The sequence below is a fragment of the Microtus oregoni genome, unplaced genomic scaffold (genome assembly GCF_018167655.1).
Source record: "Microtus oregoni isolate MIOR12 unplaced genomic scaffold, Mior012 000036F_ref0000092, whole genome shotgun sequence".
NCBI lineage: Eukaryota > Metazoa > Chordata > Mammalia > Rodentia > Cricetidae > Microtus > Microtus oregoni.
This window is the reverse complement of record NW_024543095.1, coordinates 2,586,931-2,599,848: the sequence shown is the minus strand read 5'-3', so window position 1 is coordinate 2,599,848 and position 12,918 is coordinate 2,586,931. Positions and strand designations below refer to the sequence as shown.

The 12,918-nt window shown below is 43.0% G+C and overlaps 1 protein-coding gene across 1 annotated transcript in view; it reads right to left on the bottom strand.

Annotated features, from left to right (window-relative positions):
* The window catches only part of Wdr43 (WD repeat domain 43), a 41,572-nt gene extending 30,215 nt beyond the window's left edge, over window positions 1-11,357 (bottom strand). The window contains exons 1-3 of the mRNA XM_041631269.1: window positions 11,104-11,357; window positions 5,287-5,424; window positions 2,393-2,514 (exon numbers count right to left, since the gene is read on the bottom strand). Coding sequence (XP_041487203.1) covers window positions 2,393-2,514; window positions 5,287-5,424; window positions 11,104-11,328 — 485 coding nt within the window. The 5' untranslated portion in view covers window positions 11,329-11,357. The remainder of the gene's footprint in view (window positions 1-2,392; window positions 2,515-5,286; window positions 5,425-11,103) is intronic.
* Between the last annotated feature and the right edge of the window lie 1,561 nt (window positions 11,358-12,918).

Below are 12,918 nucleotides of genomic sequence, written 5' to 3'. Positions count from 1 at the left end.
ACCAGGCTGGTCTCGAACTCAGAGATCCGCCCGCCTCTGCTTCCCAAGTGCTGGGATTGAAGGCATGTGCCACCACCGCCCGGCTTTCCAAGGCCTTCAGACTTCTACAGAATCCCAACAGCTGAAGAACCAAGCACGAACACACCACCTAGGAGTTCCAGTTTGCTTTTAAACAATTTTATGGGGGCTGGAGAGATGGCTCAGAGGTTAAAAGCATTGCCTGCTCTTCCAAAGGTCCTGAGTTCAATTCCCAGCAACCACATGGTGGCTCACAACCATCTATAATGAAGTCTGGTGCCCTCTTCTCACCTACAGTCATAGACACAGACAGAGTATTGTATACATAATAAATAAATATTTTTTAAAAATTTTATTTCAAATACCAACAAGCCAAGAATCTTCAGCAATTTGAAGAATGTCTTCAACATGTAAACAGGGACTGTATCCAACAATTCAAAACACCCACAAAGAGATAATAAAATGAAACAAAAGGAAATGTTGAGATTCCACAATATCATCTTCACAATAAAAAGAAAATATAAAGAACAAAAACATAAAATAGAAAATCAGGGAAAAGGCCAGAATATAAGACCAGGATGTTCCAAGCACCAATTTATTTCCTTACACAGGCAAGTGGGCATGTGGGGCACGCCTGTAGTTACAACAGCCGGTAACCGCAAGACCTTTATGAGTTCAGGTTCTGAAAACTTGAAGTCGGCATTGGCTGCAGAAAACCATGTCCCCAGCTGTCCCTATTCTCTCCAGCTTGGTCTACAGAGCAAGCTCCAGGATAAGCTCCAAAGCCACACAAAGAAACCAAAAAAACAAAAACAAAAAACGACAACAATCTTGGGATTTGAACAGAAGGCTCTGCTCTGAGTTAAAAATGTGTACTATGCTTGCAGAAGCCTGATTTCAAGTCTTGGTTGGTACTCAGCTCTTGAGCAAAAGCTCAGAACTATAGCTCCACACACATGCATTTTTCCTCAGGAAGCTACACATTAACATGTCCACCAAAAAGGAGAGAGAATTGGGATTAGGGAAGCAGGCTTATCCATCTAAGGAGAGAAAACTTTCTGCAGGCTGAAGAACAGAACCCAGGCTGTAGCTGCTCAGCAAACTAAAGAGGTTGGAAGTCCTCCGAGACACACATAAAACGGATTAAAGGACACATCTAAATGTAACTGAGCCAAATTACAGTACTGTAAAAAATAGCTACACACAAGACCAAGCAAAACTTTCAGCAAAGAAATATGAATCTAAAATTCGGCAAGCCTCATAGTTACAGGTAAGTCATGCTGCTAAAATAAAATATTAAGTAAGTAAATAAATAAATAAATAAAGCTGAAGTAAGCTGACAAACTAATGGAGGAAATGGGACAGGGAAAAATAAACCCAGTAATCTGGAGCACTAAGTTAGTACATAGTATTTATAATGGAAGATACCAATTAACAGTGGTGTAAGAACACTGTGGATAAACCTGGAAATTCAATTATCTTATGAGACAGCACAATTTAGCAGGAAAGAGGCCAAACTTTAACCTATTTCTTATGTACAGCAGGGACACATCCAGGCTCATGAAACGATTAAATATAATGCATTGCTAACATGCTAAGCAGTTTCTCTTCGAATGACCATGAACATTCAGAACATCCAGAGAACATATACACTGCAAGCCCCATCCCAGACCACTGTCAAGACTCTCCCCAGGTGTTTCTGGTCAGCACAAGTGTGACCTCCAATAAGTTCAGTGCAAACACTGGTCCTCAGACCTGGACCTCCAGCCCCACACCTTGCTCAGATTTTAAGCCATCCGGGTCTTTCACTCCCTACTCCCACAATTCTCTAACTAAAGGACACTGTTACCCTCTACCATCTATTATCCCCAGCACACCACAACTCTCTAACTAGAGGACACTATTACCCTCTACCATCTATTACCCCAGAACACCGACCTCTAAATTAATTTACTCATCCCCAAATTAACCATTCACTTTCCTGTGCTCTGCTCTGGCCATATCTTTACCTTTCTTGGCCTATCCCTAAAAGGGCTACCCCAACTTTCCCTAGCCAAACCTATCTATCTACTCTAGAAGGTCCAACCTTAACCACGGAAGTTCCACCAGCCCTTCCCATCTCTACCTTGCTGATCTGGTAAGTAATCTCATGCCACTACAACATTTCTTTATTCTAAATCATTTAGTTGTTTTCCCTCCACCCCTCTTCAAACTCCTTTATTTCACTCTTAACATAATAAAACTTTGCATGCCCGATTTGCCTGAAAGTTCCTCAAGAACCATCTACACAGTCTTATGAATGAATGTGTATATTCCCTACTGGATCCCAAAAGATGCTGGGTCACCTCCACCTCCAGGCATTGGTGGTACTCACCACTTTACTTTGCATGTCTGTATACTCCACTCCACAATATACTTATCATCTGAACAACTATATATGCAGTCATTTTCTGGATGCCACTGTATGCAATTGACTCTGTTTTCATGCCCACCACTCTACAGATTAAAAAAAAAAAAGAAACAAAGTCTTACATAATAGTATGAATCCTGGAATTACCAAATATTTACCTCAAAAACTTAGTGTTTATGCTAACTAAAGTCTTAACTTATGTCTTACCCATTTTAGTATTCTAACATCAGAAAAGAGGTAAACCAGCTAGAGCTTAATTCTCTGCAGGCAAAACGTACTTCTACACCCTCAAAGGGCACTACAACACATGTCATTGTTTTGCACAGAAACATCAGTATAAGGTATGAGCAGTACTGGAAAGAACAAGTAAACTCAAATTATGCAGTCCAAAAATTAACTTCTCTTTAAGACAGGGACTTGTTACAAGGACAAGGATAACCTTGAACTTGCAGTGAACCTCTTGCCTCTGCCTCCCAAATACTTGAATCAAAGACATGCACCAATGTCTAGCTGAAATCAACTTAAGGTATTTAGTTGAAAATATTACACACACACACAAAAAAAAAAATCTGCCAACCAGGGTCGTATTGACCTCTAACCATAGCACTGGAAGCTGAGGGAGTTTGAGGCCAGCTTGAGCTACACAACAATGTGGCATCTTGGGGGGTGGGGGGAGTCTTCAGGTAAATCCTGTTGTGTGACATAGATGACACCATATTGTGTGAACAAGTGCTTTTATCTTTGTTGTTGTCCAGCAACAGAAGTGGAACTCAAAGCCACCTTCCACTTGGAGAGGAATAAATACATTCTTGGTATATGTCATCATTTTATATCTTTAAAATCTTTAATGTAGGCAATTTTGAGGATATATATGTATGTTCATGCAAGGGACATTGTAGGTGCATGTGCATCTAAGTCCTAGCAAAGAGCAACTTTAGGTCATTTTCCATAACTATTACTTTTTTAAAATTTGAGACAAAGTCTTTCCCTAGCCTGGAGCTTGCCAAGTCAGCTAAGCTGACTGGCCATTCAGCCCCAGAGCACTGTCTGCCTCTTCCCAGTACTGGGATCAAAAGCCTGCTCCACTACCCAGCTAGACTTTTTAAATTTAATGTGGGTTCTGGAGGCTGAATACAGGCAAGCATCTTAACCAGCTAAGCTATCTCCCAGCCCAATGTTGACAATTCTAAAGGCAGATTTAAAGCACATCAATTTTTAGGCTGTACTTTTTGTTTGTTTTTGAGAAAGGTTTTCTCTGTGTAACAGCCCTGGCTGTCCTGGACTTTCTTTTTAGACCAGGCTGGCCTTGAACTCACAAAGATCTGCCTGCCTCTCAGTCTCTCAAATGCTGCAATTAAAGGCATGCACTGCTATTACTGGCTTGATTGTACTTTTTTTTTTTAAAAAAATCATGTGTATGCATGTCTGCCTATCTGCCTACATGTGCATGGAGAGGCCCAGTGAGGCTACAAGAAAACCAGACATTTCTCATCCACCAAACACTAGGGATTTTCTTGTTGCTATTTGAATGGGCTACTCAGGGTGGCAACAATGCTGCTGAAACATAAGATTTTTTTTTTCCTTCCACTAGTGATGACAACAAATAAGGAAGAGTCCAGGAACCATTCTTAATTCTAAAACTGACTCCTTAACTACACTTATAAATTCAAAGGATTATAGGAAGGGAGGGGTGTCATTCTTTTGTAATAGAAAAACTGGAAACCTTCAAATGGTTAACAACAAATTATGTACTAAAGGGACTATTCAATTTAATGTAGGCTTAGGACCATCATTAGAAAGAAAGATTAAAGTTAGTTTTAGACAAGATAAAAACTGCTTATATTATAACTTAAAAGAAAACAAAACAAAAAATCAGGATACAATAAAAATTAAATGATGAAATTTTTTCAATAAAATAAAAAAATTTTTTTCAATAAAAAATTAAAAAAATTAAATGACGAGATAAAAGCCATCTATTTTTTAAGTTTATGAACTAAACACAGAAATACACAATAAATGGAGATCTTTCTTGGTGACAGATTTATATGTAAACTTTTTCCATTTTCAACTTCATGTCATTCCAAATTTTCTATGGCAGACACTGTTTAAAATGGAAAACCTACTGCCTTGTTCTTCCACAGTAAGTATTCCTCTATACAGAAACCCACTCAGTGAACTTCAAAGCACAAGCACAGCCTGAAGCCAATTACGCCAGCGAAGTGACTGTCTTCAAGCCTAACCCACACTTCTATAGCTTGAGGTACTGGGCTGGGATTCTGCAACACACAATTCTGCTTTGCCAGCTGGATCCACTACCAATGTATTTTGTGAGAAGACATGGCTGAAGAGAGAGACCTATCTCTTCTGTCTTCATTTGCATCACCCCAAGGCTTGACTTGTCTTCACCCTTGGTGGTACAAACTAAAGCCAACAGGCAGTCTGAAGGAGCCAGCATCACCCTTTTCCCTTCAGACATCAAGGAGAAGGAGCAATCTCCTCTAAAATATGCACCCCAAGCCACAGTGCTAGCAAAGTCACCTCTTATGGTCTCAACTTTAGCAATAACTCCAAATGCTTCCTTTGTTCCCTCTAAGGGTAGAAGCGTCTTCCAGAAGCTGCTACGTATACTGACTTGAAAATCCCTCTGATCCCTTCTTTCTTTACCTTTAGTCATAGCTCTCTGTACTAACTCATACAAGTAAACATTATCTACTACAGCTCTTAAATGTTCTGTAGTTGTTTTAATGCAATGGGATGGGAAAATGTTTCTACAGACAGAAAGCTCATCGAGATCTTGAAGTATATTTAATAATCTCTAATAGTCACATCTTTTACATAAAACATGTAAATATACTTACTATTAATTTACTGTGCAGTTCTCCTTTTACCGTACTATACAATAAAATGCTACCAACTGCTGTACCAAGAGCCAATAAGTCAACCTGGTCACTCGTTCCTATAACTTCCGATTTCCTTTTTTTCCTTTGATGACTTTCCTGCAAAAAAAAAAAAAAAAAAAGGTAAAAGTAAGATTCTTAACTTAATATTTCATACACGCAAGCAAAATTATCACTAATACATAAACACCAGTGCCCATTAGCCCTCAAAGACATGTCTTAAAAGTTTTCTGGCCCACCCCTATACCTCTAGAAAGGTCAGACAGCAAACTGTACCTCTTCCATGCTCTTAGCATTCTCCCAACACACCCAACAGCCTTATCACTCCTACTTCTCAAACACCAACAAATCTTCCTAGCAGGTCCCAGAAAAGCCTCCCTTCCCCAAGCTGAGATCTACAAGGGCTTATGAATTTACAAGGGCTTATGAATTTACAAATCCAGGTCCAAATCTCTCATTGGAATAGCCAACTCTTCCATTCGTCTCCCAAACGTTCTTTAAGTTCTAGCTTTTTTTTTTGTTTGTTTGTTTTTTCGAGACAGGATTTCTCTGTAGCTTTGGTGCCTGTCCCGGAACTAGCTCTTGTAGACCAGGCTGGCCTCGAACTCCCAGAGATCCTCCTGCCTCTGCCTCCCGAGTGCTGGGATTAAAGGCGTGCACCACCGCCACCCGGCCTAGCTTTATTTTCAAGAAGAAACAGACACCTTTATATTGATATACATTCACTTCAACCTGAGACAACATATAGTTTTGACTAGTACTGGGATTCAATGGCTGATTGAGGGTTGATCTGGTATTTTCTGGCTGCTTTGCTGCTTCTGCTGACTTTGAAGGCACGTGCATCCATCTAGGGGAAGGAACTGACAGGTCATTTCAGATTGGTAATGCTCAGACAGTAAGTGAATTCTCCAACACTTTACAATCTCTACTGCCTAGAAAACTCTAGCAGTCTCTATGTGGACACACCTCTAGTCTCCAATACGAAGGAGCTTGGAAAAGGGAGCAGGCAGGTAGTGGTGGCACACACCTTTAATCCCAAAACTTGGGAGGCAGAGGCAGGTGGATCTTTTATGAGTTCAAGGCCAGCCTGGTCTACATAGCTAGTTCCAGGACACACTTTAAAGCTACAGAGAAACCCTGTCTCAAAAACCACACACACACACACACACACACACACACACACAGGCTTAAAAAATATTAGTGTGTATCTAAATGTGTATGAATGCCCACAGAAGCAGGGTATTAGATCCCTTGAAGCTCTAGTTTTACAGGTATTTGTAAGTCACCCTATGCGGGCAATAAATTCCAAACTCAGGTCCTCTGACTGGGACATAAGTGTTTATTCACCACCCCAAAACCTAGTGCTGTAAGTACAACTCCACACAAACAGTCCTGAATTCAAGAACTCATGCTACTGACTCTAGTTCCACACTTACACCATATTCTCTAAACTTTGCACACACTTTTCCTCTAGAAACCTCTCGCTTCTCTTAAGAATTCATACTCTATGTCACAGACCAGTAAATCCTGAGTTGTCCTTTTCTGTGAGTCATAGCTCTTTTCTCTATAGAGCTAAGAATAATGTCACAAGAAAATTGACTACACATATAAAGCCTAAAGAATGAGAAAACTTGGTCAAGTACATGTAACTAGAAAACCTGCCAGAAGGCATTAGGAGAGAAAAACTAATAAAAAGACTGACTTCTTAAAGTAAAGAGATTTCCAACATGAGCTGCAAACCAGAAGCCTGTCTGATGGAAGCTTATAACACATCTGATCAAGGGCATCAGAATGCTGAGGTAGTCACACATGTGTGACTTCTAAAAGCAGCAAGTTATGAGATGAAGACAGGGGTTTAAAAAGCATAACCAGTCAGCAATGAAGCAATGGCTTTTCAGACTGAGATTGCGGAATCAGAGTTGGCATACACACAGAGATTGAGCCTTACGGCCTCCTTACCTTGCAGTTCATCTCACTTAACGCTGTTATAACCTACTAATTCTACTTCAAATTCACAATCAAATATGTCTTAAAAACTGACCTCTAGACATTGAAAATTATGCTTAGTTTTTAGTAAGTAGCTTAAATCCATTTCTCGCCTGTTTTAAAGGCACTTACTCTGGCATATGTGTTTCACAGGAAAAAAAATATTGTATTTCATGAAATCACAAATACATCAAAATAATGTTCTTCTGTTCCTGCCACTAGGATCTAATCTGTAACCTTTACCTTCTTTTGAAATTAAAAAGCTTGAGACCTCTTGACAGAACACAGATGAACTGTGCTGTACCTCCAAGAGATGGCAGCGAAGAGAGATCAGATTCTTCCTAGAGACATGTCAGTGTTTCAGTCCCATTCCCATCTAATGCCTGAAATGCCATGTCCTTCAGTCAGGCTTTGAGCTGTATGTGTTCATGTTTTCACAAAGCAGCATTTACTGTGGCAGCCAACATCAGACATGACCTGCCTGACTTCCCCAGGGTTCTACAACCAGAGGATGAAGAAAGAAAGATCTGAGAAGGGTGGGGGAGGAATCAGATCAGTTCCTAGGTGGTAATGATTAATTGTGCAGCTCTAGCCTGCCATTAGAATGACAGCTTCACAAATATAAACCAGAGGAATGCTAATACTACCATTTCATAAACTTAAAGACTTGATGACCATTCTGGAAATGGGGAAAAGCAATCTAGCTTGTTTAACATTTATGAACCATTACTAACATGAATCTATCTTTCTCTACTGCTATCTCTACTGAGGATCACCACACATTATTGGCCTTGTGGCAAACTGCCAATTACTAAACCAAGGGCAGGACTCTTATGAACTTGTTTACATTGGAGAATACAACACTAAATGAGTCCAGACAGAACATTCACTGGTTCATATGACCACTTACTATGGGCCAGGGCTTACTACATATCTTACAACCATATATATAATGTAATAGCATTAGTGCCTCACTCAATGCTTAGGGCTCTGGAAGTAGGATAGTGTTATCTGTATTTCCACATTGGAGAGTCAAAGTCCCATGCCAGACCTTACCAACATGATGAGAACATGGAGGCCTCATAACAACATATATTTTACATCTCTTACTTTAAGGGCTCAAGAATGTAAAATGAAATGGGTTTGGTACAATGAGATTATCACAGTACTTAAAATAGAAGGGCACACAATCAAGGGAGCCCAAAGCAAGAGGTTGAACAGTTGCCACAAACTTTGATCCATATCCTGCCATAAACCCCCACCCCATTACAAAGTCAGACCCGTTTGAAATATGTACAAACTCAATACAGAAATCTGCCTCTAATTTTTCAAGCAAAACTGATGATGCTTTACCAAGTAAATCAGTAGGTAGCATACCCAGGATGGGAACTGTTATCTATGTGGTCACCTTGGCTCTCGATTCCATGACTCAAGTGCAAGGGAATAGTGTAAGGGCACTGGGCTGGGAGTCAGAGGCAGGAGCCTAGTGTACTACTTACAAGTGCTCAAGCTTTTCTTAAAGCCGTTTAGCTTCCCGGGCCCTGACTCTCGTCAAATGCTATCAGCTTTTCTGCTTAATTCTTATTTTTTGGTGCCTGAGATTAACTCCAGGGCTTTTTATGTGCTTGGCAAGTTTCTTTGAGCTACATCTCAACCCTACAAGTTTTTTTTAATGCAGTAATTTTGGACATTTTATAGTTACATAGTAAAAAAGACAACACACAGATAAAAGGAAAGTGAAACTTAACAAACATTTAGGGGTAGGACTCTGGTATGCTAATCACATGTTCCTCTGCACTACATACACACTCAGCACACCACTTTGTGTGTGATGTTCTGTAATATAAAGTTGCTTTAATTTGAGGGGCTTTCTTGAAAAGTTAAAGTTGGGCTCCTTTAAAAAACACTTTTTTTCCCTACCATAACACAGCGGATGAATATATAAAAAACCAACCCATGATTTTTGAAACTTGGGTTTCGTTCTGGGGCATCAAAGATTAGAAGTCATCAGTAAAGCAGAGTGAACTAAGTTTCAGCCAACTAACATTAACTATCTGTCGCAGACAACCAAGAATTGGGTCTTTGAAGACCTGAGTTAAGGGGCTAGTTCCTGGAACTAGCTCTTGTAGACCAGGCTGGTCTTGAACTCACAGAGATCCGCCTGCCTCTGCCTCCCGAGTGCTGGGATTAAAGGCGTGCGCCGCCACCACCGCCCGGCGAAGTTGCTTTCTTTTACGCATCTTGGAGGGCTAACTATACAAACATAAGATACTATAAGAAAAGAATACTGCCCGGCGGTGGTGGCACTCGCCTTCAATCCCAGCACTGGGAGGCAGAGGCAGGCGGATCTCTGTGAGTTCAAGGCCAGCCTGGTCTATAAGAGCTAGTTTTAGGATAGGCTCCACAGCTACAGAGAAACCCTGTCTAAAGATACTAATACTGATAATAATTAACACCGCACTTGAAACAACGTCCACTAAGTGATTCTGCACTTTAAATACTACTCTATGAAGTGGGTCTGACTGATGGAGGGAACAAACAGCACAATTAGGACAGAGGCTGGGCTCGGGCTTCACAGCCTGGGACTAAGCGCTTTGCTAACCACTGCTCTGTGTTTCTCTGAGTGTTAGTACTCAACCGTTTACAGCACTGTTAAAATTACAAAGAAAACCTTATAAAGAAAGAGTACTGCAATTCTGATAATGACAGTCATATAGCTTTTTCACAAGTCTGATTATGTTTGACTTATAGGGCCTGATAAGTGCTCTTTGTCACCAAGACAAACTGGAAATGTAGCTTAAAACCTGACAAATTGCTAAATCTACTCAACCGAATTACCACAAGTGAGCTACATGCCCAACAGACGTTCAAGTCGAAGATGGAAAGGTCTGTTCTCTCTGGTGAGCTATCCCAAACACTAACTTTGAAACTTTTACACCGGTGACAGCAAAGCGCCACAGGATACTTTCCCGTTCGGAGCACACCGAAGTCTACCTCCTGCCTCACTGCAGGAACACGTGCGCGTTCATCTGACAGTGAACAGCATTTACCTGTCAGCGAAAAGGACTCCCTACTAGACAGATTCCCAACTACGGGGAAAATCACTGGGACGAGAATCATACACATTAAAAACCAAGCGGTTCTACTACTTCATTACTTCACTTTGCCTCTGCATCCTATGAAGGCCTCAGGATGAGCGGGGAGTGTTAGAAAGGGGGAACCGAGCACAAGTTTGAAGCAGCTGAGAGTGGAAGGAAGCTAGGAAAGTGACGAGTATGCGGGAGAAGCCCACAACCTAGAGGCAGAAGAGAACACGTGTTGAACACGCATCCGAGTAAAGGGGCTCCCGGAAGGGAAACGCGACTTGTACATTCCAAGTGCCCAAAGCAATAACCAATAACCCAGGTCTGGGATGCGGAAGAAGGAGACCGCCCCGAGGTACTTAAAAGAGTGGATCTGATGAGGACACGCCGGGGAGCCCAGGCCTGGAAGTGAGAAGCCGCCCCTGGGGTAGTGGGGGGGCAAGGGCTTCGCTGAATATGGCGGCCCGGCTAAAGCCGGGCGCAGACCTCATGGAGAACGCGGGATCGGGCCGCATCCTCTGACCGCCCCCTCGGGACAGGCCGCACTCACGTCCGCGGAGCGGAGCTCAGGGGAGCCGCCGTCAGCTCCGCGCTTCCTCGCCCCGGGCGGCCCGGGCCACGCGCGACGTGCTGCCACGCGCCGCCCAGCCCGGGACGCCGTAGCCCGGCTGGGAGGGCGCCCTCCCCGCCGCCGTCCCGCTCGCTTTACCTTGGCCTGCAGCCGCGCTGGCGCCCAGGCCAGGCAGGTGCAGGTACCGCTGAGGTGCGCGGAAGGCACGTACTCCTGGTGCAGCCGGTTGTTGGCTGTCTCCCACACCCGCAAGTGGCCGTCGCTAGAGGCTAAAGCGAAGTAGGCCTGCCCGTCCGGCGAGAAGGCACAGGGGACCCCCGCCGGGGCCAAGGGGTCGCAGCTACCGCCGCCACCGGCCGCCATTGCTGCTCTGGCTCCGCGGCAGCCACGTGTTCGCCCATGCGCAGGCGCACCGGGGCGGGGCGGGGCCTGAAGGGAGGAAGTAGGGCGGAGGGAACGCTGGGAGCCTGGGGAGTGGCTGCTCGTGACGCATTAGAGCTTTGAGCGGGGCCCACCCTGTATACGGTGGCTCGGAGAGGCCCATCTTAAACTACTGTGAGAAGGACGCGAGACTGGAGAATTACGTACTGCAGAACAAGGCCCTTCTTTTAAAGATGTTATGTAAATGACTAGACAAAATGTTTAAAGGAAATATTAACTTACATCTCCAAGATTGTAACAACTTTTTTCATATTCCTTTACTCTCTTTAAGGATATAGTCATGTGCTCACAGTAATTATACAAGCATAGAACTATCAAAGTAAAAATCGGGGCTTGGAGAAGAAAGATGCCTGTTTTGGCTATATTAACATACAGATGCTATAGGAAACGAAGGGAAGTCGAGTTGAACGTGAATCAAGAAGCAGTGCGTGGCGGCACACGCCTTTAATCCTAGAGTTTGGGATGCAGAGAAGTCAGATCTCTGAGTTTGAAACTACCCTGGTCTACAAGTCAAGCTCCAGGACAGCCAGAGCTACACAGAGAAAGCCTGTTTTAAAACCAGACCCCAAAAAGAATGTTACTAAATAAGAGATTTTATGGGCTGGAGAGATGACTCCGTGGTTAAGAGCACCTCCTACTTGTGTACAGGTCCGGAGTTCAATTCCCAGCAACCACATGGTGGCTTACAACCATCTGTAATGAGATCTGGTGCCCTCTTCTGGCCTGCGGGCATGCATGTAGTTAACTACAGTGTACACAATAAGTTTTTTAAAAGGGAGAGAATTTAATGCCAAGCTAAGAGAGCAATTAGAGAATATGGATTCTACAAAGTTGATTGAGAAGAGGTATCAGTGAAACGCGTAAAAGCCAAAGAGTGAGATCCCCTGAAAACCTGGGCGTTTCAGAAGCAAAGCATGATAAAGCCATGTCAGAGGCTGAAAGATAATACCTGAGAACCGTTATGCCCAAATCACAGAGTACCCACAAAACAACCAGGAGACCAAGTCCTGTATGTAAAAGCAAAGAGCCTTTACTCTTACACAAGTTTGAAAACTCGGTCTCTCCATGTGTCCAACATATTGGAGTGATCAGAGAGCCCCAAGCTCAGAGTTGGGTTTTTACAGTAGCAAAGGTGGGGGTGAGGGATTTCTAAGGTTTAGGACCTCTGATTAGCTGAGATTTGTCTAGGGGTGTCCTGGTGAAAAGCGATGGGTGTGTACTGGCAGGTGATCCCATCTACAATTGTTGGAACATTAAGAATTTCCTTTGGTAGCTGGGCGGTGGTGGCGCACGCCTTTAATCCCAGCACTCAGGAGGCAGAGGCAGGCGGATCTCTGGGAGTTCGAGGCTAGCCTGGTCTACAAGAGCTAGTTCCAGGACAGGCTTTGTCCAAAGCTACAGAGAAACCCTGTCTCAAAAAACCAAAAAGAAAAAAAGAAAAGAATTTCCTTTGGATGGTCTGTTCCTGGATAGTGCCAGGTAGTCTCAGTTTGGGGTCTTTCTAGGAATCAG